This window comes from Oncorhynchus mykiss, chromosome 11 (assembly GCF_013265735.2).
Source record: "Oncorhynchus mykiss isolate Arlee chromosome 11, USDA_OmykA_1.1, whole genome shotgun sequence".
In the NCBI taxonomy this organism is placed as follows: domain Eukaryota; kingdom Metazoa; phylum Chordata; class Actinopteri; order Salmoniformes; family Salmonidae; genus Oncorhynchus; species Oncorhynchus mykiss.
Window position 1 is genome coordinate 50939912 of NC_048575.1, and position 25408 is coordinate 50965319.

At 43.1% G+C, this 25408-nt stretch overlaps 1 protein-coding gene across 3 annotated transcripts in view; it reads right to left on the reverse strand.

Annotated features, from left to right (window-relative positions):
- LOC110535871 (nuclear receptor subfamily 6 group A member 1-A) overlaps positions 1–25408 on the reverse strand; it is a 99730-nt gene continuing 74322 nt past the window's right edge. For all 3 annotated transcript variants that reach the window (XM_036935694.1, XM_036935695.1, XM_036935696.1), the window contains 8 exons: positions 12822–13052; positions 12103–12158; positions 9755–9924; positions 8988–9221; positions 8492–8746; positions 7111–7232; positions 5138–5290; positions 1–5003 (listed from right to left, as the gene is read on the reverse strand). In XM_036935694.1, the coding sequence (XP_036791589.1) occupies positions 4864–5003; positions 5138–5290; positions 7111–7232; positions 8492–8746; positions 8988–9221; positions 9755–9924; positions 12103–12158; positions 12822–13052 (1361 nt within the window). In that variant the 3' untranslated portion in view covers positions 1–4863. The remainder of the gene's footprint in view (positions 5004–5137; positions 5291–7110; positions 7233–8491; positions 8747–8987; positions 9222–9754; positions 9925–12102; positions 12159–12821; positions 13053–25408) is intronic.

The window sequence follows — 25408 nt, forward strand, 5'->3', positions numbered from 1 at the left end:
TTGCACAGTTGCATAACGTTCACATTTATTTGGTTTCAAGTCCTAACATATTCTAAACATGCGTTTAACACATATGGATCACATTTGTCACAGGTAGTTCAAGTAAGAAAAGCAGATGAGAGAGGTTTTTCAAAATGATTTAAAGGGATACTTCAGGATTTTGGCAATGAAACCCTTAATCTACTTCCCCAGAGTCAGATGAACTCGTGGATACCATTTTATATCTCTGTGTGCAGTTTGAAGGAAGTTGCTAACTAGCGTCAGCGCAACTTCTAACTAGCATTAGTCAGTTGTACAACTGAATGCCTTCACCTGAAATGTGTCTTCCGCATTTAACCCAACCCCTCTGAATCGGCGCAATGACTGGAAATCTATGGTAACAGCTAGCATGCTAGATGTTGCCATGGAGTTCCATTCATTGAGCTAACGGTAGTTAGCATTGGCTCGCAAAACTACCTCTAACTTCCCTCGTACTGGATGCCGAGACATAAAAATGGTATCCATGAGTTCATCTGACTCTGGGGATCCCTTAAAGTATCCCTTTAAGGAGAAAAAAACAAACATGGCAGATAAAAATGTAATGCATTTCATCTGCGTATCCAGTGGTGCAGATTCAATGGGAATACTTTAAGACGTTGTTCCCTGAGATATGTTATGATTTTATCTGCTCTAGTTGCCCCATTGTGGGCTCCTTAATAAGGAGCTTCAACGAATGAATTGTAATAACACTGAATAAGCTTGTAATGACACTGTTATAACAGAAAACCATTCATTGTTGAGATGAGTGAAGGAAAACATGTTAACAGGAAATGGCAAAAGGGCCAAAGTTACATTCTAATGAATAATCACTCACAAGCAGCATTCTAAATATCAAACATGATACTGATCATTTAACCCTATTAAAGTCTTTACACTTTGCCTTTACATTGTTTGGTACACCCCATCTTGAAAACTATATAAATATAGTGAAGGAACACAATACATTGATTGGAATACCATACTGGGTTATGTGTTGCGATATGAACTGTACAAAGAAACACTGATTCACCAGTAAAATGGGAAGTATTGATAAAACGACCGCAGAAAAGTGAACAAATGGTAACCGCCTTTTGGCATGTGATTACATACAGTATGCCGAGATTCCCACAGAAATGATTTGTGGTATGGTAATCAGGGGTGTTAATGATTGGTAGTGTACGGTCATGACGTGGTAGATAAGTCATCAAGTCTGATCCGTTTTCATTGATCACGTTGTAAACTGCATGATCGATCGCAGAAAAAAAGGTTGTAAATGTAAACTGGCACGGTGGTGTAAACTGACTCCCATCCACCAAGGGCGAGGCTGCAGTTTGTCCTGAGGTACCACGGAAAAACACATGCGGAAACGTTTACATGCAAAATAGGTAACAGTGAGGTAACTGGATGAAATAAGAGACACAAAATAACAGAACATTGGTGCAATGAAACCAATAAATATGATTTTTTTTAAAAAACATTACCTGTGTGAGAGTAAGCAACGTGATGACACACAAAAAGAGGTAGTTTCAGTATAGAAATTGCAAATTACATATCCATTATCTGTAAAAACACATTCCAGAAAATAGTAAGAATGGTAATGAGTTTGTATTACATGTGTTTCAAAACATGAGAGGTGTTGGCAGCAAGGTAGCAATGTGACGTTTGATTTTAAAAGAGACTGCAACGAAGAACCTGCCACTTAGAGTCCCTATATTCATGTATGGTGGCCAGAGTGACACTGTATGGCAGCAGCAGCACTGGGCTAGGATCTCAAACACAAGTACCCTAAAAATGTCTGATCCCTGAGTTTAGGAGTGCCATATGCACTGAGCCCCCCAGACCAGTGGCTGGCTACTCTCCACCGTGACTTCTGGCACACCTCAATGTTCTCTGCTTTGTTCACAGATGGTCAACTGAAAGAAAAGTAGGAAGCCACGGTGTGTGACTCTGTTCTAATATTGGAGTTGAAAACTCCACACCTCAGGCCCAAATGACACTGGGGAATACAGTGAAGGCTTTGCATGTGAAGGACGCATAATATTTACCAGTTTCACAGGTGCCTGTCTCCTGCCGAGTTAATTCCCTGTCTGCAGATGTCATTTTACTCATCAACTCTGTAACATGTCTTTGGTAATAGTAAAGAGTGACCAATCCATAAACAATTTAGAATTGTAATATCAATACCGTAAACACTATATTCTTTTGGAACTTAAATTACAGCAGAGAGTTGATAGAATCACATCCAACATCCATCAGAAAGAATTGTAATGTCAATGTAAACAAACGCTGTATAGCCTCAAAACATGGTTAAAACTAGAATTCATGTCATGGATGGTCAGTCCTTGCATCCATAGCTCTGTCTATGAATTTTAGAGTGGTTACATTTCTCCAGGCCCATCCCTCAGGCTTTTTACCAAAACTAAGGCGGGGTTATTGTTCTAATTAAGGATTCTAGTTTTAACAATAACATTGAAAATGTATAAAAAAACAAAAGATGGAAAGGTGGCTACTTGAAAACTACTGAAACAAAGAACACACCATTGGTGAAAGTATTCAAAGGGTGGTTCAGGGCATAAGATAGTACAGTGTTAAAGGAACATTCCACCCAGAGATGCATCATATGGGGAGGATTTCTGTATTTTAATATCATATCTTGAAAATTGATTGCTGACCAGCAAAACATTTTTGGCACTATGTCAACAATGGACAAATGAAACAAATAACAAAACATTGATTTTTTTGGGGGGGGGTGGAGTACTCCTTTAAGGCAGGTAGGTAGTAGTGTTAAGGCTGAGCAAGACAAACGAGGCTGGACTTACAGTAGTGATGAAGGGAGAGAGTAAGCCTACCTGATAGTTGAGGTTATTTTAAGCATGCTCAGTTTGGAAAGGGGACATCTCTGGCATTTCGGCCCTGTCTCAGGCCACCTTCAGCCAAATCATCTCAACACTGAACTGGGAGCACCGGTTCACCAGTTGTTTAAAATCTGGTCAAAAACAATCTGTTCCAAAACATGCCCTTTAAAACCAACACATTCACTTTCATAAAAACAGGAAACTATTTGAAAAAGAAAACAACTTCTAAGAAGGACCTACAATGTCCTGAATCCTACGACTACGAATCCTACAAGTACATCAGCATTGTGATCACTGAATAACTCCTGAATGCAATACACAACACTCACTTTACCCTGTTTAAATACAGGTCCACAAGGACCTGAGAGAGAGGAGCATGCAGGGTGGGGACTTTGCCAAGTTCATGGTCAAAGAATGTGTCCTGCCTCACCACAGCACGCATAAAAGAGAGTCATTTTAAGGACTGCATTGCCCCAAATGTTCAAACAACGGTTACTAGGAAACAGCTAAAACTTGAATGATCAAAAAAGACTCTTCAAGTGGGAAAAATTATCATCTCATACTTAAAAAATAAAGAACCTATTTCTCTTTATGTTTCTTCTTTCTTTTTTTTTAAACAATGTGCATATCTGTCTTAGATGATGTGCAAGCCGGAAGTAACCTCTAGTCCTTCCCTAATGTCTCCTCCGTCTCTCCGCTTTTACAGCCAAAAAAGTAGTCACCTGAGCATTCCGAACCCAACACTGTCTAAAGATGTAGTAGTAAAAATGAGCAGGCCAGCATTTCCTTCTAGCCTAACTGTGCGGACCGGACCACCAACCCAATGAGCATGTGCAGAGGCTAAGGATTGGGCAAGGGAGTACCAGTGGAGGGCTAAAAGTTGTATGTCTGGAGCAACAGATGGGTGCTACAGGGACTAGGAGGGAAGACAGTGGGGCCTTTGTCTGTGGTGTCTCATCGTTAGGGGTTAGGATGGGAACCAGCTGCACTGTGTGTCTGTCTGTCAGCAGAAGGTCTCTCCTCCAGCTCCGACGCACATTGATTAATTTCTTAGTCGGGTCCTTCATTGATAAGAAATCATTACATTGAGCTATCGGCTCATCGCCCATCTATGGGTTCTGCTTGAAAAAGCTTTGCATAACACTTTGGTCAACAACAACAAAAATCAATACAGCTAACAGCAAACGTCCCCTACCCCTGCAATTTAATTTGTTCCGCAGTCTATGATTGTAGAAAATACCCGTATGCTCGTTTTCTACGAAGATCCCACAATCCAGCTAAGTGTCACCTCACCGAAAGTCTAGGAATGTTCAAAACAGACCAGCCCATCCCTTACAGGAAGTCTGTCTGTGGGTTCTGTAAGAGATAGTGTGTGTAACACAGTATAGAAAAATACGACAAGAAGGGGGACAATACACCTGTAGTGAACATTCATTTGTTGATTGCAGGGGTGAACGCTTTTAAAAAAATCTTTGGTTCAACGTACAGCAATGCCTTTGGTCAATTTCGTGGTAAATGCCTACTTATCAATCTATGATTCAGGAGTTTAAAGCATTTACAGGGATTGGATTTAGACTGGGCAACTCTTCATTTCAAAACGGCGAGAAAAAGGTACCTGAAAATAGAAACAACATCTTCCTGAGGTAGTCTCAAAACACTTGTCAACTCATTTATATCCGGCCCCCTCCGAATAAAATAAATGTTTAAAATCAAGTTCTAACAATGGCAACACCGACACATTGAGCAATCGGATACACACTTGTAAACTCCAAAGACCAATGCGTCACTGTGCATTTAGTTTGTACAGAAGCATGTGCACAGCATAAATCAGCATACATTCAGCTCTGTCATGTAATAAATATATAGAGAAAAAAAAAGCTTTATAAAACTAGCTGCTTGTCACATTCACAGGAAGGAGGACCAGTCCCTTGCCCTGCCCCCTAGGCCAGCTCTGAGTAAAGGGGCGGTCCTAGAGCCAGCAGGGCAGGCCTCAGTTCCCAGGGGAGGTACCCGTAGAAGTCAGACAGGGGGAACTTCCTGTCCTGTAGCTGATTAGGCTGGATTTGCAGGAGTGCAAGACTGCTTTGAACAAAAGGGGGAGCTGTTCCAGGGGAACATTCACCAGCTTGCCTGGAAAGAAACATGTTTCACAGGGTGTGAGTACAGAGCAATTATCCTATCGCCTACCTTGTTATGGACCTTTATATTAGCATTTCGTAATACACCGCCCGCCATGCCAATCCCTGATAGATGCCCCAACTTACCTGCCATGAAACGGATCTCTGGCAGACACATCATGATCTCGGGGAAGCGTTTGGGCTGGTGAGGGTACTTGTACTCAGTGTAGTCCTGACACACGTACCAGTAGCGCTTGTTTAGCTGCTCCAACTGGGAGACGTTAGTCAGACCACGGATATCTGCACGACAGACAGGGACACATTGAGGAGAGGACCTTAGCTACTGTTCATGTACAGTGCCTTGCGAAAGTATTCGGCCCCCTTGAACTTTGCGACCTTTTGCCACATTTCAGGCTTCAAACATAAAGATATAAAACTGTATTTTTTTGTGAAGAATCAACAACAAGTGGGACACAATCATGAAGTGGAACGACATTTATTGGATATTTCAAACTTTTTTAACAAATCAAAAACTGAAAAATTGGGCGTGCAAAATTATTCAGCCCCCTTAAGTTAATACTTTGTAGCGCCACCTTTTGCTGCGATTACAGCTGTAAGTCGCTTGGGGTATGTCTCTATCAGTTTTGCACATCGAGAGACTGACATTTTTTCCCATTCCTCCTTGCAAAACAGCTCAAGCTCAGTGAGGTTGGATGGAGAGCATTTGTGAACAGCAGTTTTCAGTTCTTTCCACAGATTCTCGATTGGATTCAGGTCTGGACTTTGACTTGGCCATTCTAACACCTGGATATGTTTATTTTTGAACCATTCCATTGTAGATTTTGCTTTATGTTTTGGATCATTGTCTTGTTGGAAGACAAATCTCCGTCCCAGTCTCAGGTCTTTTGCAGACTCCATCAGGTTTTCTTCCAGAATGGTCCTGTATTTGGCTCCATCCATCTTCCCATCAATTTTAACCATCTTCCCTGTCCCTGCTGAAGAAAAGCAGGCCCAAACCATGATGCTGCCACCACCATGTTTGACAGTGGGGATGGTGTGTTCAGCTGTGTTGCTTTTACGCCAAACATAACGTTTTGCATTGTTGCCAAAAAGTTCAATTTTGGTTTCATCTGACCAGAGCACCTTCTTCCACATGTTTGGTGTGTCGCCCAGGTGGCTTGTGGCAAACTTTAAACGACACTTTTTATGGATATCTTTAAGAAATGGCTTTCTTCTTGCCACTCTTCCATAAAGGCCAGATTTGTGCAATATACGACTGATTGTTGTCCTATGGACAGAGTCTCCCACCTCAGCTGTAGATCTCTGCAGTTCATCCAGAGTGATCATGGGCCTCTTGGCTGCATCTCTGATCAGTCTTCTCCTTGTATGAGCTGAAAGTTTAGAGGGACGGCCAGGTCTTGGTAGATTTGCAGTGGTCTGATACTCCTTCCATTTCAATATTATTGCTTGCACAGTGCTCCTTGGGATGTTTAAAGCTTGGGAAATCTTTTTGTATCCAAATCCGGCTTTAAACTTCTTCACAACAGTATCTCGGACCTGCCTGGTGTGTTCCTTGTTCTTCATGATGCTCTCTGCGCTTTTAACGGACCTCTGAGACTATCACAGTGCAGGTGCATTTATACGGAGACTTGATTACACACAGGTGGATTGTATTTATCATCATTAGTCATTTAGGTCAACATTGGATCATTCAGAGATCCTCACTGAACTTCTGGAGAGAGTTTGCTGCACTGAAAGTAAAGGGGCTGAATAATTTTGCACGCCCAATTTTTCAGTTTTTGATTTGTTAAAAAAGTTTGAAATATCCAATAAATGTCGTTCCACTTCATGATTGTGTCCCACTTGTTGTTGATTCTTCACAAAAAAAATACAGTTTTATATCTTTATGTTTGAAGCCTGAAATGTGGCAAAAGGTCGCAAAGTTCAAGGGGGCCGAATACTTTCGCAAGGCACTGTATATGTGTGACGTTTGCATTATTTTTATTCAATAAAGCATCTGAGCAGCAGAGCAGTTCAGAAAATCCCTGAAGGATCAGTGCTGTGTCTGACTGTGTGTGTGTGTGTGTGTGTGTGTGTGTGTGTGTGTGTGTGTGCGTTACCTTGGTTCAAGAAGTTGATGGCTTTCATGCAGGCGTACTCCTCGTTGCTGACCTTCAACTGGTGGAACTTGCGGAACAGATAGATCAGCCTCTCCATCACCTCCATGCCATTCTCACTGAACCTGGAGAGGAAGCATACAAAAACATGGTGAGATTGTGAAATGTGATACGCACGCCCGCTCACTCGCAAACAACCCACAAAATCAACAAGACTACCAGCTCTTGTACACACAGCTACAGAAGTGGAAAATCACAAAGAAATAACAAAGTTATGGGAGAGTAGATTTATGATAGTTGATTCAATCATGACCGTAATAAGAGGATGAGCAGTAGGGGTGGGGGGGGGGGCTTAACCACTACAAGTGATTAAGGACATTCATCTCGCTGACTAAACATTTCCTTTAGCTTTAAGGAAGGAGCATGTACTTAAACACGGCAAACTGAACAACTGTACTCATCAATCTCTATAACCGTCTCTGCAGCTCCCCTTAAATCTTGATCACTTTAGTACATGTGCCTACACACCGCTTAGCACTGGCTTAGTAAATCAAACACCTTCTCTTTGAATGTGCAAACTGCAGGCAAATGGGCCTTTGCAACACAACCCAGCCGTAAATCCAATAGAAAATGAGGAAGAAGTGTGCCAAAAGGGCTGATAATTCTGGTCTGATTTACACACAGCCAAAAGCCCCCACAGTATTATGGCCAATCTGGGACAGAGGGACAGACCTGTATTTCATAATGGCCCAGACAGTGCTAGCCACAGTCCTGAGGAGTCATCCACCTCACAGGACAGTTCACTGGCACACTTCCAAAACCAATATACCCTGATGTAATGGTCGAAATATCACAGCCTTTAGAGATGGTGAACTCACAGAGTGGAACGGTGGTCTCTGTAGGAGACTGTTGTTGCAGAAGGAAACACAACTCAAATGTTGACATCATCCCTTCTCTTAAGAGCCGTATTCAGCCACCACACCTCCCAAAAATACTACAATAACATTAGTCCAGGAAAGCAAACACTATTGCCTTCTAACATCTGATGCCTGAATGCCAACACAAAAGGAGAATTTTATTTACATTTTTTAAATGACGGCCTATACCGGCCAAACCCGGAGGACCCGGTGCCAATTGTGCGCCACCCTATGGGAATCCCAATCATGGCCGGTTGTGATACAACCTGGAATCGAACCAGGGTGTCTGTAGTGACGCCTCAAGCAATGAAATGCAGTGCCTTAGACCGCTGCGCCACTCGGCAGAAGAGGAGGGTGTCCCAGCTAAATGGTCTCTTTCCATACAATGATTCCAAAATAAACCTGTGAACACAACCTAGTATCATTGTTTAAACCTGACAGTGATCCCACTGTCAGGCAATACTCACCCCTGCATCTCGTCCTCAGAGGGCGTGTACTTGGCGGTGACGTCGGCCAAGTCTCCAAAGATCTGCGCACTGTAGATGGTGAGGCAGGAGAGCAGGATGAGCTCCTGCCAGGTGGAGCTGAGCAGACAGGTGTAGTCCTCGATGGACAGCTCGCAGAAGAACGGCAGTTTCTTGATCCACGAGATCTGACGAAACAGCAGCTCGTCGGCCAGACGACACAGCAGCGCAAACAACTCCACCTGAGTCACCTTGTACCTGACACACATAACAGGGGAGACAGAGAGACGCGGATGTGAATATCAACAGGCTTCATAACAGCAAAGTGTTCATGTTATTGTATTGGGCCAGGAGTTGTAGCTGACCTGGTCACATGGCTGAACAATTCATATTGTAAAACACATTTCCAGATAGATGTCTGCTGGAATTGTTGTGTCAAAAAAAACATGCCACGGTTTGAGTGCTCAGCAGATATTTCCGGTTAAGCAGGCATACTCACCCATCCTCTATCAGCATGGGGGTGGTCAGTGGGGCCAGGTCCTCTGCAGCCACTAGCTGCAGCACCAGGGGGTGTGACTGGGGGTAGAGGCTGCGGGGCTGTGGGGCCAGCAGGCCTGACTGGGCATGGTAGCTGAAGAGGTGAGGTAGAAGCTGGTAGGGGGTGTTCATGGGGGTGTTCATGTACTGGTCCCTGAGAGCCGCCGTGTAGCCGCCATTCATCTCTACAGAGCGACTGGACAGAGAAAACACAATGATCAAACACACTCACACCTCAGACATTATGGAAAACACAGTAGAACTGTCACTGCCGCGAGATAATTTACTCACAATAGTCGTTCAACTACATGCTGTACTTACACTAAATGCCAGAAATTGTTAAGTGTGCTCATGTTGTTGAGATTTGATAAATAACTATTTCTGTGCATTTCTAACATAATCAGAGTACATGGCTGATATAGATATGTGGATGTTGACACAGAGAGAGATTCAAATAGATACCACCACACTACATAGACTATATTTGGCCTTGATGCTTGTTGATAGACACTATGCATGTCTCCATAGCCAGAACAGCAGACACTGGTACGAATTCATTCTACAGATATCACTGCTAACTCTGAATAGATTGCATTCAGGCATTCTTCTAGTGGCAAACACCTTACTAACTTGGCAATGAGATGTCAGAGGCAGTTCATTATTTCGTAAATGGACAAACTGCTGACAATGGCTACGATGCTCCCTAATGTAGAGGAGTTGCTAACTCACTTGGATGACAGAGTGGATGCGGGTGATGGCTGGTTGCCTTCGGAGGCGCCGTTGCTAGGGGAACTGTGGTCACTACTGTCACCATTGTTGCTCCAGGTGTGCTCCGGGAGACTGGCTTCCTCCTTAAACTCCTGTCCTGACATGATCCGCTCAATCTCCTCATCTGTGATCTGTAACACAGAGAGACAGAGACAGAGACAGAGACAGAGAGAGAGACAGAGAGAGAGAGAGAGAGAGAGAGAGAGAGAGAGAGAGAGAGAGAGAGCAGAAAGAGAAGAGAGAGAGAGGATAGATAGAAAGAAGAAAGAGAGAGCAGAAAGAGAAGAGAGAGAGAGAGAGCAGAAAGAGCAAGAGAGAGAGAAGAAAGAGAGAGCAGAAAGAGAAGAGAGAGAGAGCAGAAAGAGAAGAGAGAGAGAGAGAGCAGAAAGAGAAGAGATAGAGAGAGAGCAGAAAGAGAAGAGAGAGAGAAGAAAGAGAGAGCAGAAAGAGAAGAGAGAGAGAGAGAGAGAGCAGAAAGAGAATAGAGAGAGAGAGAGAGAATATGTAAAGAGTCATGGCATTGGCAAGCCCATTAACTATTATAATTCACTCCCCTGGGTACTTCAAGTCTTTAGCTGTTAATACTACAGCATTGTTTTCAAGCATCTGAATGGATTAACATAGCACTGTTATCCAGGGTATAATTATCCTAGGACAACTTGTTCCACAGAGGCACAAGGCCACACCATGCACATGCGCACGCACCCACACATACAGGGGTCGTTCCACTTCAAAAAAACACAAGAAAGAGGATTTCAACACCCACCATCTCAAATTGTTCTGAAATAGTTTTTGTTGATAGAAACAGATAAGTATTCCTGCAACATTATAATGTTGACATATAACTTGATCTCTAAAATATTAAGCTTATTGATTGCACCCAAATTGGCAATTTTAATATATAGGATTCATATATTTAATAACTATAGTACCTAACATCTGATTTGGGCCAAACTTTTTTCTAACAATGAGTTAGACATGAGTAATCCAAAGAAATTGTCAAAAGCCCCCCATACCCCACACCAAACCCACCCCAACAATGAGTATATAGCATCAGTTCCCTATGTTTGACAAGTAGTATGGAGTATTGTTTCTTCATCCTATGTAATGTATTCTCAGTGAATTTGTTGATGTTTTCGTTCCCCTGTTCAGAAAAATGTGTAATTCTTTGAAGGGTTTATGTCCCATCCTGCTTACAAGGTAAGAAGCAATATTTAATTTGTAATTTAGGTGAACTATCACTTTAATAAATGGTGGCTGGGGGGAATATTATTTTTTAAAAGATCACCTATTAGCAGGAACAGCACAATCTAGTGGTCAGAACTTGTTAATTGGGATGTACAGTAGGATGGGACACAAACCCAATAACTTCAATGACTAATTTCTCTGAACAGGAGAACATTTTTTTATTTTGCCAAATTCATTGAGAATACATTACATAGGATGAAGAAACAATACTCAGAACCTCAGCTCCATAATATTTCTCAAACATAGGGAACCGATACTATATACTTATTTTTGGAGTGGGATTGATGTGGGGTGTGGGGGATGTGGGGGGGTCTGTGGGTGGCTTTTGACTGCTTCTTTTGGATTCCTCATGTCTTACTCATGGTTACCAAAAAGTTTGGTCCAAATCGGATGTTAGGTACAATAATTATTAAAATATATATCCAATTTGTGTGCAATTAATTAGCTTAATTTCTAAGAGATCAAATTGTATTTCAACAAAATAATGCTTCCGGAAGGCTTATCTTATCTGTTTCTAACTACAGACACGATTTCAGAACAATCTGAGAGGGTGGGTGTCATGGCTTGCTGAAATGACATGGAATGACCCACATCTTAGCTATGCCAAAATGATATTTGAAAAGCATGGCTAATCCTTCTATTGTTAATGACAGATTTGTTTATTGTTTTTTTGTGTGTGTTTTTTTTACCCCCTAATTTTCGATCTTCTCTCATCACTTCAACTCGGGAGGAGTTAATGACATAGATTGACTTGAACACTGTAAATAATGACTGGTGCTGCAAGCAATTAGGGATGCTGATTTGCCCAATTACCTTGTTTAAAGCCAGCTAATGAAATTATAAATGAATGTGAGCATGAAATCACTGTCAATGGGTTCAATTTCATTTATAATAATCACAGTTCAGGGCAATGGGTTAGAAATTACCAGTATTTTACATAACAATTCTTAGTAAGCAATTTAAATAAATAAAAAAACAATTCAGAACAGTTCTGCAATATCAAAGCCACTGTGGGAAACTAGCTGTAATTAGCTGTGGTAGAGTGCACAGTGAATATTTACCTGTACAGGCCCAATGCTTTTGTTTCTCCCTCCTGGCATGCCATCTTCCCTGATTGCTGGAAAACACACAGAACAGCCATAAGCACCACAATAAGAGAAACAAACTGTATGGTTTAAAAAAAATACTATGTTTGGCTTTCAAGACATAAAAAACACTAAAGTACAGAACAATTCCTAGAGGAGTAGTGATAGCAACATTGGTACTATGGCTCCACCTGGTGGCTGCTATGATTGTGCCACAGCAGATCATCAGGAAAGAGTACAGCAAAATGTGAAACTTCATCTACACAGTCAATCCAGCAGAGAGCACTAGCTGCATAACAACAGAGCTGGGCCTAGCTGCGAGCTGACAAGAGGGTGGGGTCATCACTAGTTAACACTGCCACAAAGTCACCCCCCCCCCCTAACAATTTATACCATTTATCTTCTTATAATCACATGTTAAACCTTAGCATTAACCCTAACCACACTGATAATCTTATGCCTAACCTTAAATGACATTGTTTTGGTTTTCCAGATTTTTTTTACGATATATAGCCAATTTGACCTTGTGGCTGTGCTATCTAGTGGAAACCCCCCATGGAGCTTATCCAGTGAAATCTGTGGTTCTAGAACAATCCACTATGGTTCTAGTACAGTACATTCAGCTCAGAATTCTAGGCCTCTGCATACGTGGCTCTTGTCTGCTCGTCACTCTTGCCTCTTTGGTCTCCTCTTACCTTTGCGGTTCATTCCCATCTGTAGACACTTGAGCAGGCGGCAGTATTGGCAGCGGTTGCGCTGCTTGCGCGACATCTCACAGTTCTTGTCGCGGCTGCAGCGGTACACGCGCTTGTTGCAGATGCTGCGCTTGAAGAAGCCCTTGCAGCCCTCGCAGGAGATGATGCCATAGTGCAGGCCTGTGGCGCGGTCTCCACAGATGAGGCAAACACGTGGGTCAGCTGCAACATCTGACAGAAGAGACAGAATGACTTGTTAGAACAGGAGACGGAAAACCGACAGACGCCTGCCACATATCACAACATTCAAGTAACATCAATGACAAATTGGACATAATAAAGACAAATATCTGCGGAGAAAATGCAGCATGATCAAAATTGCTCTCAGATCTGAAAAGAAACCCGTCGCCATAAGTCCTCACCAAGCATATGTACCCTACAGCTCTAACCATCGTCGTGGAACTTAGTGTAGCCAACCCGTGTAACCAGTTGGATGTTAGGAGGAAGAATGGGCAGACATCTTGAATGTTTTATTCAGTAGGTCTGAGCAGAGAAAGGGCCAGGCTAAACGACACACGCTGGGCTGCCTGGTGATTTGTTTACAGGCTCTCCTTTCCCTTAGACACAGTGGCAGCGTCATTTCAACTCTTCAGTGTGACTATAGTCTAACACCACTCGGTGAAACCTGACTAGATTCACTCCCCTTTTCATAGATAGATAGAGTACATTGAAACACAAGCCCGCATAAGATCTAAATCTCTCACTGTGAGCATAACACGCTGGTGTGACAAGGGAATTTATATTTGTTAAAATATACCAACTAACAGTTAACGATTCTCTAACTCCACAGGCGTGCAGTGACACCTTAATTGGGGAGGATGGGCTCATAGTAATGGCTGGAGTGGAACAAATGGAATGTTATCCAACACATCAAACACATGGTTTCCATATGCTTGACACCATTCCATCCACCCAAATCAGGCCCTTATTATGAGACATCTTCCCTCAGCAGCCCCCAGTGTCCAACTGGTAGGTTCATATCACAGCTATCTTCTTTAGAAGGCAAACACAGTGCAGACCAGAGCCTTTACATTTTATCCTAAACCTTGTTTCCTCAAAGGGTATATATGGTGCAGCTTTTCCCTCTGAGAGTTTCAAAATGTAAAATGTTGTTCAGAGCAAAAGTGAGGGCAGTAACTTGGAACACATGTTGGGGGATATTTGGGGGCCTTGGGTAAAGGCGAGGGAAGGGCTGCCGTTGAGGAAGTAGTGGAACAGGATGTTCCAAATGAAGCACATTCAAAAATAGTTGGTTAAATTACACAGTGCTCTGAGTTTAAGGTTAGCCAGCAGATTAACAACATGTGGTGGCCACGAGAGACCCAGATGTGAAAACAGAATAAAGCTCAAAACACCTAGCTTACTACAGTTAGCCCTTATCCCCAAATGACAATATCGCTGATGCTAAATAGCTTTTGGCTTTACATTCATCTCTATAGAGTGACATTTCTTGCTTTCATGTGTCTGTGTGTGCACACGTTCCATTGGGTGTGCGTGTTGGAGTCTGGAATCATAGAGAGATGTACTTAAAGCTAGAATCCTCAACGGAAACAATAATGTGTTGTCTCCTATTTTACTAAAAAAGCTAAGGGATTGGGCTGGAGAAATGTAACTACTAGAGCTACGGATGCAAGGACTGACCATACATGATCCCAAATGTATCGTTTTAACCATGTTTTGAGGCTATACAGTTTAGATGCATGTTGATTACAAACATTGTTTTACTCCAATCTTATATTTTTGGGTTCTGATGGGGAACGACACTTGAACGAAGTGCATAAGGTGTTACTATCTTAAATTATTTTAAAAATATATTACATATTTGTTTAACTCTTCTTGAACTGCACTGTTGGTTAAGGGCGTGTAAGTAAGCCTTTCACGGTAAGGTGAAATACCTGTTGTATTTGGCGCATGTGACAAATAAAGTTTGATTTGATTACGGCATTTATAGTTAACATTCTTCAAGAATCAGTGGGTCATCCACTTATAAATCCAAAAAGAGACGAAGCAACTAAGGATTTAAATGGAAGACTTTACAATCCTCTGTGAACTCCTGACATCCTTAGTTACTTTACTAATCCCCACAGAAACGGCACAATCTGCAGACCAGCACACTTTGAGGACACCAAACTTCAAAAAAAGCTGTTTAAAATCTTAGCTGGCATAATCCCCATCTACCTCTAGGTGAGATAATAAAACACTATGCAGACAGAGAATGAATTAGACAGAAAAACCTATTTCCCTACTCTCTGCTGTCCACCGTGTTAGTGCTACCCTATCGATCAACCCCCGTCCACCAACACACCAACACACACACACCCCCGCACCATCCCCCCTCATAAAAGCTCTGAACAGATGGGTTGACGCCATGGTTACAGTGAATAGCCCAGTGAAGCAACGGCTGCCAGAAGAAGAGATAACGCAGAACAACCCCAACCTTACTGGCTTAGCTTTCTAATTATGATATCAGTTAAAAAGGCATCCCATCCCAGTTTCTGTTGGTCAATCAGCAATTCCATGGGGTTTGTTGTCCCCGCTTTATCATCATCATCCATTATTAAGTATAATAAAAATGTTTTAAAAATGATTATATATCAGTCAGTTAAGAACAAATTCTTCTTTACAATGACGGCCAACCCCGGCCAAACCCGGACGACGCTGGGCCAATTGTGCGCCGCCCCATGGGACTCCCAATCACGTCTGGATGTGATACAGCCTGGTTTCGAACCAGGGACTGTAGTGACGCCTCTTGCACTGCGATTATTGGTCACAGAGCAGCTAGGGTTAATTTATGGGTTCAGGAGAAGGTAGCATTAACCATGACCACTATAGCTGAGTTCTCACCAGTCTCCTTCAGGACTGGGTTATGGGACCAACAACCCAGTCGTCATTATTTACTATTGGTAGATGTTTAGCAGATGTTATTGCGGGTGTAGTGAAATGCTTGTGTTTATAGCTCCAACAGCGCAGTAATATTTAACAATTTATATCTAACAATTTCAAAAACAATAAACACAAATCTAAAGTAAAGGAATAGAATTAAGAATATATAAATACCTGACAGCAATGTCGGAGCGGCATAAACTAAAACACAATAGAATACAGTATATACAGTATATACATATAAAATGAGCAATGCAAAATATGCAAACATTAAAGTAGGGAGTGTGCTTCAAACAGAACTCCCAAAATGTCGGCAGTCACTGGCGGCAGGTGGTCCCGAAAACACACCCCACCGAACGGCGGTGCGAATGTCAGATGAACGTTAGATGGAGATCCGGTGCGGTTTGTGCTCTCCACAGGTGGCCGGTGGCACCTTAATTGGGGAGGATGGGCTCATAGTAATGGCTGGAGTGGAATAAATGGAATGTTATCGAACACATCAAACACATGGTTTCTGGGTGTTTGATGCCATTCCATTCCATTCACTACCTTCCAGCCATTATTATGAGCCGTCCTCCCCCTCAACAGCCTCCTGTGATGCGCTCCCATAGTTAGTGAGCAAACTGAGAGCAGACTGAACTGCTTTCACTTGATTCTACCAATAGTAAATAATGACGACTGGGTTGTTGGTCCCATAACCCAGTCCTGAAGGAGACTGGTGAGAACTCAGCTATAGTGGTCATGGTTAATGCTACCTTCTCCTGAACCCAAAAATTAACCCTAGCTGCTCTGAGGTAAGTCTCTTACTGACGGCCTTTGGTCAACCAGTAGTTCACATAGCCATGAACTTTCCCCTCATCCAGGCATGGACTAACCCATCAGATATAAGAGGGAGACATGGGTGCAGTGATCTAAAGCAACAAGGTCATCAAACCCATGCCAACCCATACTGTGCAAAGGCTTCCTTTACCTTACACATTCACTGTCATCAGTGCTCGACTTGGGCTACTGCTTGAGCTCCTGTTCAAATGTATTTAGCTTGTGGAGCTCCTGCACCTAAATATAAACAGTACAGGCCCCCAAAATGAGTCCCGGAACCTATTTCAGTCCAAACCAATTACTGATTATCGTGAACATATAAGATTGGCCAAAAGCTAATAAAATGGCAGATAACAACTTTTAGACCTCAGGTACTATCCACAAGGACACACTTGTGGACTGATAAAACACTAAACTAATACTACTGAGTGGTAACCTCATCTTCTTTAGAACTTAAATAGAGCTGCAACCGAATCAGACATCATCCTGTCAAAGAGATGACAGAGGTCCTATATGTCCATCCCTGCTCTAAGTATACTAGAAGCAGCAGTGTGCTTTCAAAGCCCAGGGTAAGGTTCCTGTTACTAGAAGGAGCAGAGTGGGCTTTCAGAGCCCAGGGTATGGTTCCTCTTACTAGAGGCAATTAGCCAGAGCAGGAGAAATGTTAAGGAGCATAAAGCCTCTCCCAGATCTACTGAATGGGGAATGGAAGAGCTCTAAAGCCCAATGGGATTACCTATGAGGCTTAAGTTCTGTCTCCTCGGGACGCTCTTCTGGGGTCGTCATACTGTACACACACAAAAGGCTCACTCGGGCCCCGCCAACGGATTCAAATGTAATCCTTGGTCATTAACGTGAACATCCCACCAGCCTGAGAACAATGAGGAGCTCTTACTCAAAACAAACTTGTTGAGGTTTGTAATAGATTATGTTTTGACCCCAACACCGATTTTTTGTTCTTCCATAAGGAACACTCATGTCACGAGGGTCTTTCGCACTGCCATACAGTTAACAACGTAATGGAGAAACGTCCTGCCAGAAGCAACTCCAGAGTGCAGTAACAAATATAGAAGTGTCATCAGTATGCTTTTACCCACTACTACATACCGCAGCACGTAAGAACTTGATGTCCTGTAGTACTCTATTATAGTGGTTCTGTATAAAGTGACTTGAGTCCGATTAAAAAGTGGGCTCTCGGAGCACAATGAGGACAAAGCTTGACGCTGAAGGAAGGGCGGAGGTATCAGTGAAGATTCACCTTAAGGTCTAAATCAAAAGCCTTTCGGTCATTAAAGCCCCTGTTCTGTGTGTAATAGAATAACACCTCTACTAAGTCTGCCAGAAAAGAGGACAGGACCCACATACTTTCCCCCTTCATTTGAACTCAGAGCTCTCCTCGTTCTCAAAATGGCCACCTAAAAAGGTGCTCCACCTTCTGCATTGTCTTGCATATGTTATAGACCGCCCAAAACCCTGCTCTGTTTTGATATTTTACTTCAAACACAAGCTGTGAGAGGTCACATAGGTTAACACCACGGCTTTCCAAGCCTGGAGAACTACCCTCCTGTAGGGTTTCAATTCAACCCCCGTTTTAACTGACCTGATTAACCAGCTAATTAATAGTGGTGCAGTGGTCTAAGGCACTGCATCTCAGTGCTTGAGGCATCACTACAAACACCCTGGTTCTATTCCAGGCTGTATCACAACTGGACGTGATTGGGAGTCCCATAGGGCGGTGCACAATTGGCCCAGCGTCGTGTGGATTTGGCCGGTGTAGGCCGTCAGTGTAAATAAGAATTTGATCTTAACTGACTTGTCTAAAAAAAATAAAGGTTCAATAAAAAAATATATAATTAAAAGCAGTCCAGGAACAGGATGGGAGAGCCCTGCTTTACACTATGGATCCTCTCCTCCTCAATAAAGGTGGCCGCAAATGGTTCGGTACCGTTCGTACATATATTATGACAACATTTTGGGATGTTTTTGTTCGTTTTGGAGTTTGGTTAGGGTTTTGTCGACTGTTCGCGCACACAAAATACATTCTCAAGGGCCAGCCGAAGTTCTGAAGGCGAAGTCTACGCCCCTTCGTCCATGATTGGTCAACTGTAGGGGTGATGCAATTCAGCTCGAAACTCTGTGTTCTCAGCATTCTCTGACTCTCCGACGAGTGGTGGTAGTTCCAGGTACAGCCAGGTTTATTGAGACGGACACCTGTGAATAAGAGGTAACAAGAGAATGTCAGATATATACATTTGGTCAACAAAAACACCATACCATTTTCCAGGAACCGTGTTCCAAAAGCTTTGATAAAATTGCACTTCTCATATAGAGATGCATACATATATACAGCAACAAGGGGAATTAGAAACAGAAAAAGTTGAATTATTTCATACCCGAATAAGGGCGCATGAGGTTCTCATGTAGGGGGAAAGCTGCATCTCCCAGGAAGACATGAGGACTTGATGTTGTGGTACCTGACAGGACAGCTGGCGGTGGTAAAAGGTCTTCTTCAGCAGTTTGGACCCAAAATAACTCTCTTGAAACACTCCACCATAGCTCTCTCGGCCGTATGCCCCTATATCAACCATTGTGAACTTTTAGCGGACATCTTCTCTGTCTCCGGATCTCTATTATGAGTTGCTAGGTAGATCAGATCTAGTAGATCCCTGGCAAATCACACATCCAATCAACTGTCTCTCTGTACACCATTTTATTCTCGGATGTGTCATCACTTCCTTGTTTGGCGTAGATGGCTATTACCAGCTCATTGCCCTCTACTGTCCCGGGGTAATATTGCTGCTTGCCCCCCCCTTTCTTCATTTTTGAAGTGAACGTCTTTTTCGGAAGCATGCGAGCCCACTCGTTCGGTTCGACTACCCGACTTTGGCTAGCCGACAGCCGAACTGAAGAACGCTGACGCCTTGAGCCATTTGTCTGTTTTATTTCAGCACATGTGGTAATTCAAAGAAGGCATCAAAACCATATATTTAATTGAGCATCCCATGTGAAATGCCTGACTTCCTTCAATGAGAAAAACACAATGATCGTTAGTTTCCTTCATTCACACCAGCAGAGGCTTATTTGCCAAATCTGTCACCCTCTCTTTCAAGTGCATGGCCACCATATAATCACCAACACTTGATCCCAATGTGTCACATCAAACTCTGACTCCACCTCACCAACCCCTCCCTGTATGGCAGTCAGTGGTCCAGTCCATCAAACTGGTTCTGTCCTGGTTCTGGTCTACTCCCCTCCCCCAGCTTCTCGTGGATCATGTGATGGGGGTGATAAATCCAAAGTGACGGGACATGTGGGAGAGTTGTAAAGTCAAGCCTTTGCTTCATCTTGAACTCTACCCTCTCTCTCTCTATAGTCTGGGTCCTGTGACTGCCTCCTCTCCCTCGGTTCCTCCCTCTTCCACCTCACCACAAGGCCTGCTGAAGGGTATTTCACTCAGCGGTTTTGTCTTGTGTTTCCATCACAATCATCCCCAGCTGAAAGGCAGCGGGGGTTGAAGGGATCTGCTGTACTTTTCCACTATTAATTTCATTCCTCCCTCCCTCCCTCCCTCCCTTCTTTACATCTCTCTCTATCCATACTCAATCCTTTATGGGAGGAAAGGGTGCATACTTTCTCCTAATTAAGTACAGTACATGATGACTCTCTCGACCGCTCTTTCTATCTGTCTCAAATCAAATCAAACACATACACATATTTAGCAGATGTTATTGCAGATGTAGCAAAATGCTTGTGTTCTTAGTTCCAACAGTTCAGTGGTATCTAAAAATGCACAACAATACACAAATCTAAAAGTAAAATAATGGAATTAAGAACTGTATAAATATTAGGACGAGCAATGTCGGAGTGGCATTGACTAAAATACAGTAGGAAAGAACACAGTGATCAGGCCGTGGCTCAGGCTGTTGATGTCCTTGATCTTTTTGGCCTTCCTGTTACACCGGGTGCTGTAGGTGCCCTGAAGGGCAGGCAGTGTGCCCCCGGTGATGCGTTGGGCAGCACACCACCCTCTGGAGAGCCCTGCGGTTGCGGGTGGTACAGCCCGACAGGATGCTCTCAATTGCGCATCTGTAAAAGTTTGTGAAGGTCTTAGGGGCCAAGCCAAATTTCTTCAGCCTCCTGAGGTTGAAGAGGCCCTGTTGCGAGTTCTTCACCACACTGTCTGTGTGGGTGGACCATTGCAGATTGTCCGAGATGTGTACACCAGGGAACTTGCGGTCCCATTGATGTGGATAGGGGTGTGCTCCCTCTTCTGTTTCCTGAAGTCCATGATCAGCTCCTTCGTTTTGTTGACGTTGAGGGAGGGTTTACTTTCATAGCACCACTCCGCCAGGGCCCTCACCTCCTCACTGTAGGCTGTCTTGTCATTGTTGGTAATCAGGCCTACTACTGTTGTGCTGTCTGCAAACTTGATGATTGAGTTGGAGACATGCATGGCCACGCAGTCATGGGTGAACAGGGAGTACAGGAGGGGGCTGAACACACACCCTTGTAGGGCCCCTGTGTTGAGGATCAGCGAAGTCGAGGTGTTGTTTCCTACCTTCACCACCTGGGGGCGAACGGTCAGGAAGTCCAGGACCCAGTTTCACAGGGCGGGGTTCAGACGCAGAGCCCCGAGCTTAATAATGAGCTTGAAAGGTACTATGGTGTTGGAGGCTGAGCTATAGTCAATGAACAGCATTCTGATGTCTTGCCCAGATGGGATAGGGAAGTGTGCAGTGGGTCTAGGGTGTCAGGTAAGGTAGAGGTGATATCATCCTTAACTAGCCACTCAAAGCATTTCATAGAAATTGTTATTTAGTTCAGTTACCTTTGCTTTATTGGGTACAGGAACAATGGTGGACATCTTGAAGCAAGTGGGGACAGCAGACTGGGATAGGGAGAGATTGAATATGTCCTTAAACACTCCAGCCAGCTGGTCTGTGCATGCTCTGAGGACGCGGATAGGGATGCTGTCTGGGCCGTCAGCATTGTGAGGGCTAACATGCTTAAATGTCTTACTCACGTCGGGCCACGGAGAACGAGAGCTCACAGTCCTTGGGAGCGGGCCGCATCAGTGGCACTGTGTTACCCTCCTGATTGTCTGTAGACCTTGCCACATATGTCTCGTGTCTGAGCCGTTGAATTGCGCCTCCACTTTGTCTCTGTATTGACGTTTTGCCTATTTGATTGCCTTACGGAGGGAATAACTACACTGTTTGTATTCAACCATATTCCCAGTCACCTTGCCATGGTTAAATGCGGTGGTTTGCGCTTTCAGTTTTGCACGAATGCTATCCACGGTTTCTGGTTTGGGTAGGTTTTAATAGTCACCGTGGGAACAGCATCCCCTATACACTTCCTGATTAACTCAGTCACCGGGTCTGTGTTTATGTCAAAGTTATTCTCAGAGGCTACCCGGAACATATCCCAGTCCGCGTGATCAAAACAATCTTGGAGCATGGATTCCGATTTGTCAGACTAGCCAATAGGAAGGGATGAGCAAAATGGGAGTCGTGATCTGATTTCCCGAAGGGAGGGCAGGGAAGGGCCTTGTAGGCATCTCACTAGTGGTCTAGTGTTTTTCCTAAGTGAGTACTACAGTCAATGTGTTGATAGAACTTTTGTAGCATTTTCCTCAAATTTGCTTTGTTAAAATCCCCAGCTACAATAAATGTGGCCTCAGGATATGTGGGTTCCAGTTTGCATAAAGTCCAGTGTAGTTCCTTGAGGGCCGTCGTGGTATCGGCTTGAGGGGGAATATACACGGCTGTGACTATAATCGAAGAGAATTCTCTTGGGAGGTAGTATGGTCTGTATTTGATTGTGAGGTATTCTAGGTCGGGTGAACAAAATGACTTGAGTTTCTGTATGTTATCACAATCACACCATGAGTAGTTAATTATGAAACATACACCACCGCTTTTCTTCTTCCCAAAGAACTCTTTATCCCTGTCTGCTCAATGAACTGAGAACCCAGCTGGCTGTATGGACGGTAACAGTATATCCCGAGAGAGCCATGATTCTGTGAAACAGTCCCTGATGTCTCTCTGGAAGGAGATCCTCGCCATGAGTTTGTCTACATTAGCGAGTAATATACTAGGAAGCGCGTGGATGGTGTGCACGCCTCCTGAGTCGGACTAGAAGCCCACTCCGAATACCTCTTCTCCGCCGGTGGTGAGATAGTAGGAAGATAGAACCAATATGGGCCAGAGATACACCTTTCCAACAGTCAGCCACCATGCTGTTTGGTCTCTCTCTGTCTCCATAGTGTTATGTTAATATTTTTTACTTCTATGCTGTTGTAGATTTGGCTCATTGTCATGTCAATGTTGGCCTGTTGACATCGCATACTGGATAAAATGTACCCCTCTCACACAGTACTGTCTCAGGGCGGAGGGCTGAGATCTTACCAGGGATTATAGCCTGGATCATTAGCATTTGGGTAATTAGACTCCAGCCAGATACCATGTTAATTATATGCTAATTAATACTGTATTAGTCACTAGTTTGTTAGATATTTCAGAGATTCCATTAAAGTAAATGTTGTTTCTGATTTCCATAATCCAGCTCATTCCAAAACATTTATTAAGTTCACAAATGAATCAGTAACAGAATGAAGGGTAATGTTGTCTTGAATTCTCTTTTGTCCTAAACAGCAACAAGTCTTGAGACAACAGATAGAAGAGAGAGCTCACTATGTTTTCTCCTGTCAACTTCTACATTCTGCCCTAACATAAACACTTTTGAGAGGGCCATTGATTTCCTAAAGGTACATTTGAAGGTCTTTGATCTCATTATTGGAATGTAATCAATATTCATGGGTTCTCAGCAGTGGCAACAGTTACAAATCGTTCCCTAAAATACATCAAGAAAAGGCCACTCATCACAATCTTTAAATTCAACATGACCATTGACACATATCTAATTGATTCTCTTCACAGAATGGAGCACACTATGTCGGAGCGATTATATAATTACTATAGTGTTCAATAAAAGTCCAAATGCAATGTTTCAACCAACCGGTGACAAAAGTAGGACATTTTGCATATTTAAATACTATTTCTTTGTTGTCAAACGTGAGTATGCTTGCAGAGCTCCAGTGCAGCAGTTTGACAGTGTGCTTGTTAATGTGGAGCCTAAACAGTCAGCACAACCCAATATGAACCACATGGTGGTATTTAACAACACAGGCGCTTGTAACACTGGGCCATATAAACTCCCTCTTTAATAAAAGTCTGTTTCCCCCAAAACTCCTCAGTATGACGTGAGGCTTCCTAGAGGCAGAATAAGCAGGCTAACAGGTTCAGCAGGCTAACTCCCACCCATCTTTCCTATGACCAGACTCTTCCTGTATTGGGAAATACACCGTATAATGCAATCAAGCACTTTATATTATCTATGTGTGTGTGTGTGTGTGTGTGTGTGTGTGTGTGTGTGTGTGTGTCTGTGTGTCTGTGTGTGTGTGTGTGTGTGTGTGTGTGTCTGTGTGTGTAAGGGGGTTGTAGTAAGATTTCAAAAATCAATAAAGTTATCAGGTCAAACTAGGTCCTTTGTTCATAACGGGTATCAGATGGTGTTTGTGTTAGATTTAAAGTGCGTATGCATCGGGGGATGGGTACTGGTAGTTTAAATAACACTTCCCTTGGAGACAAAAGTCTGAGATATGGTGGACTTGATGGTTTGGTTTGTCTGGATCAGAACTCACATAAAGGTTTGAATGGAATGATCGAAAAGGCCCTAGACGGCCATAATAAGAGGCTTTGGCATTAGCTATATTTAGCCTGCATTACAGAAGCCACGATTCCTGACCTCCCCCACTCTTATTGATCTTCACACACACAGCCTCTATCCCCCTACCCCCTCATCCCCACACACACACTCCCCCCAACCAGAATTTGTAAGAAAAAGGACTTCCTGGCAAGTCCAGAGTGACGTGGTGTGTTGAGAGACAGGAAAGGCATCAGCGGGCTACTTAGCATTATAAAAGACTGATTGGATTTAACCCTCCTTCAGCTGCAGAAGAAACACAACCTCTAACGCTGACTGGATAGGATTAGCATGGGGGAGGGAGCAGATACAGTAACCCCTCCCTTCCCAGAAAATTCAACTCTTTAAGCTGCAATATGTAACTTTTTGGGCAATCCAACCAAATTCACATGGAAATATGAGTTATTAGCCTGTCATTCTCAATGAAAGCAAGTCTAAGGAGCGGTAGATCTGTTCTATGTGTGCTCTTTCTATGCTTCCCGTTCTTAAATTTAGTTCTTGTGTCTTCTAATTTCGGTTTGGTGCACTAGCTTCAAATACAAAATGTTTGTCTGCTAAAATGTAGAACCAATCATCAAACAAGTAATGCCCAGCAAAGAGCTCTTGATCTGGTTGTCCATTCAACATGGTGTCTCTAGACCAATTCCTGGTGGAAACTGTGGTAACACTGAGTTACAAGTCATATACTACTCATGTATGAAATAATATGACTGATTCCACATTGAAAAGATCTTCCATACCAACAAAACTCCTCACTGTGTCCCAACAAACACTACATTGATTTGTAACTAACCTGGGAAAGAGACATGAGAACATTGCAGAGGTCTGAGTCATCTGCAAAGTCTAAGGACATGATAGTTAGTAGGACTGACTGAGTGGATTGGTTTGGGCTGTAAATGAGCAATTTCCATTAACTTACACTAAAGGTATTTGTATCAACATAAAATATTGTAAAAACTCCAACAGTCAGTGAGAGGCAGTACATTAGCTACTTATTATATATACCCTGACATGAAGTGAAATAAAGTGAAACTGCGTTAGGTTTGGGAAGGTAGTCA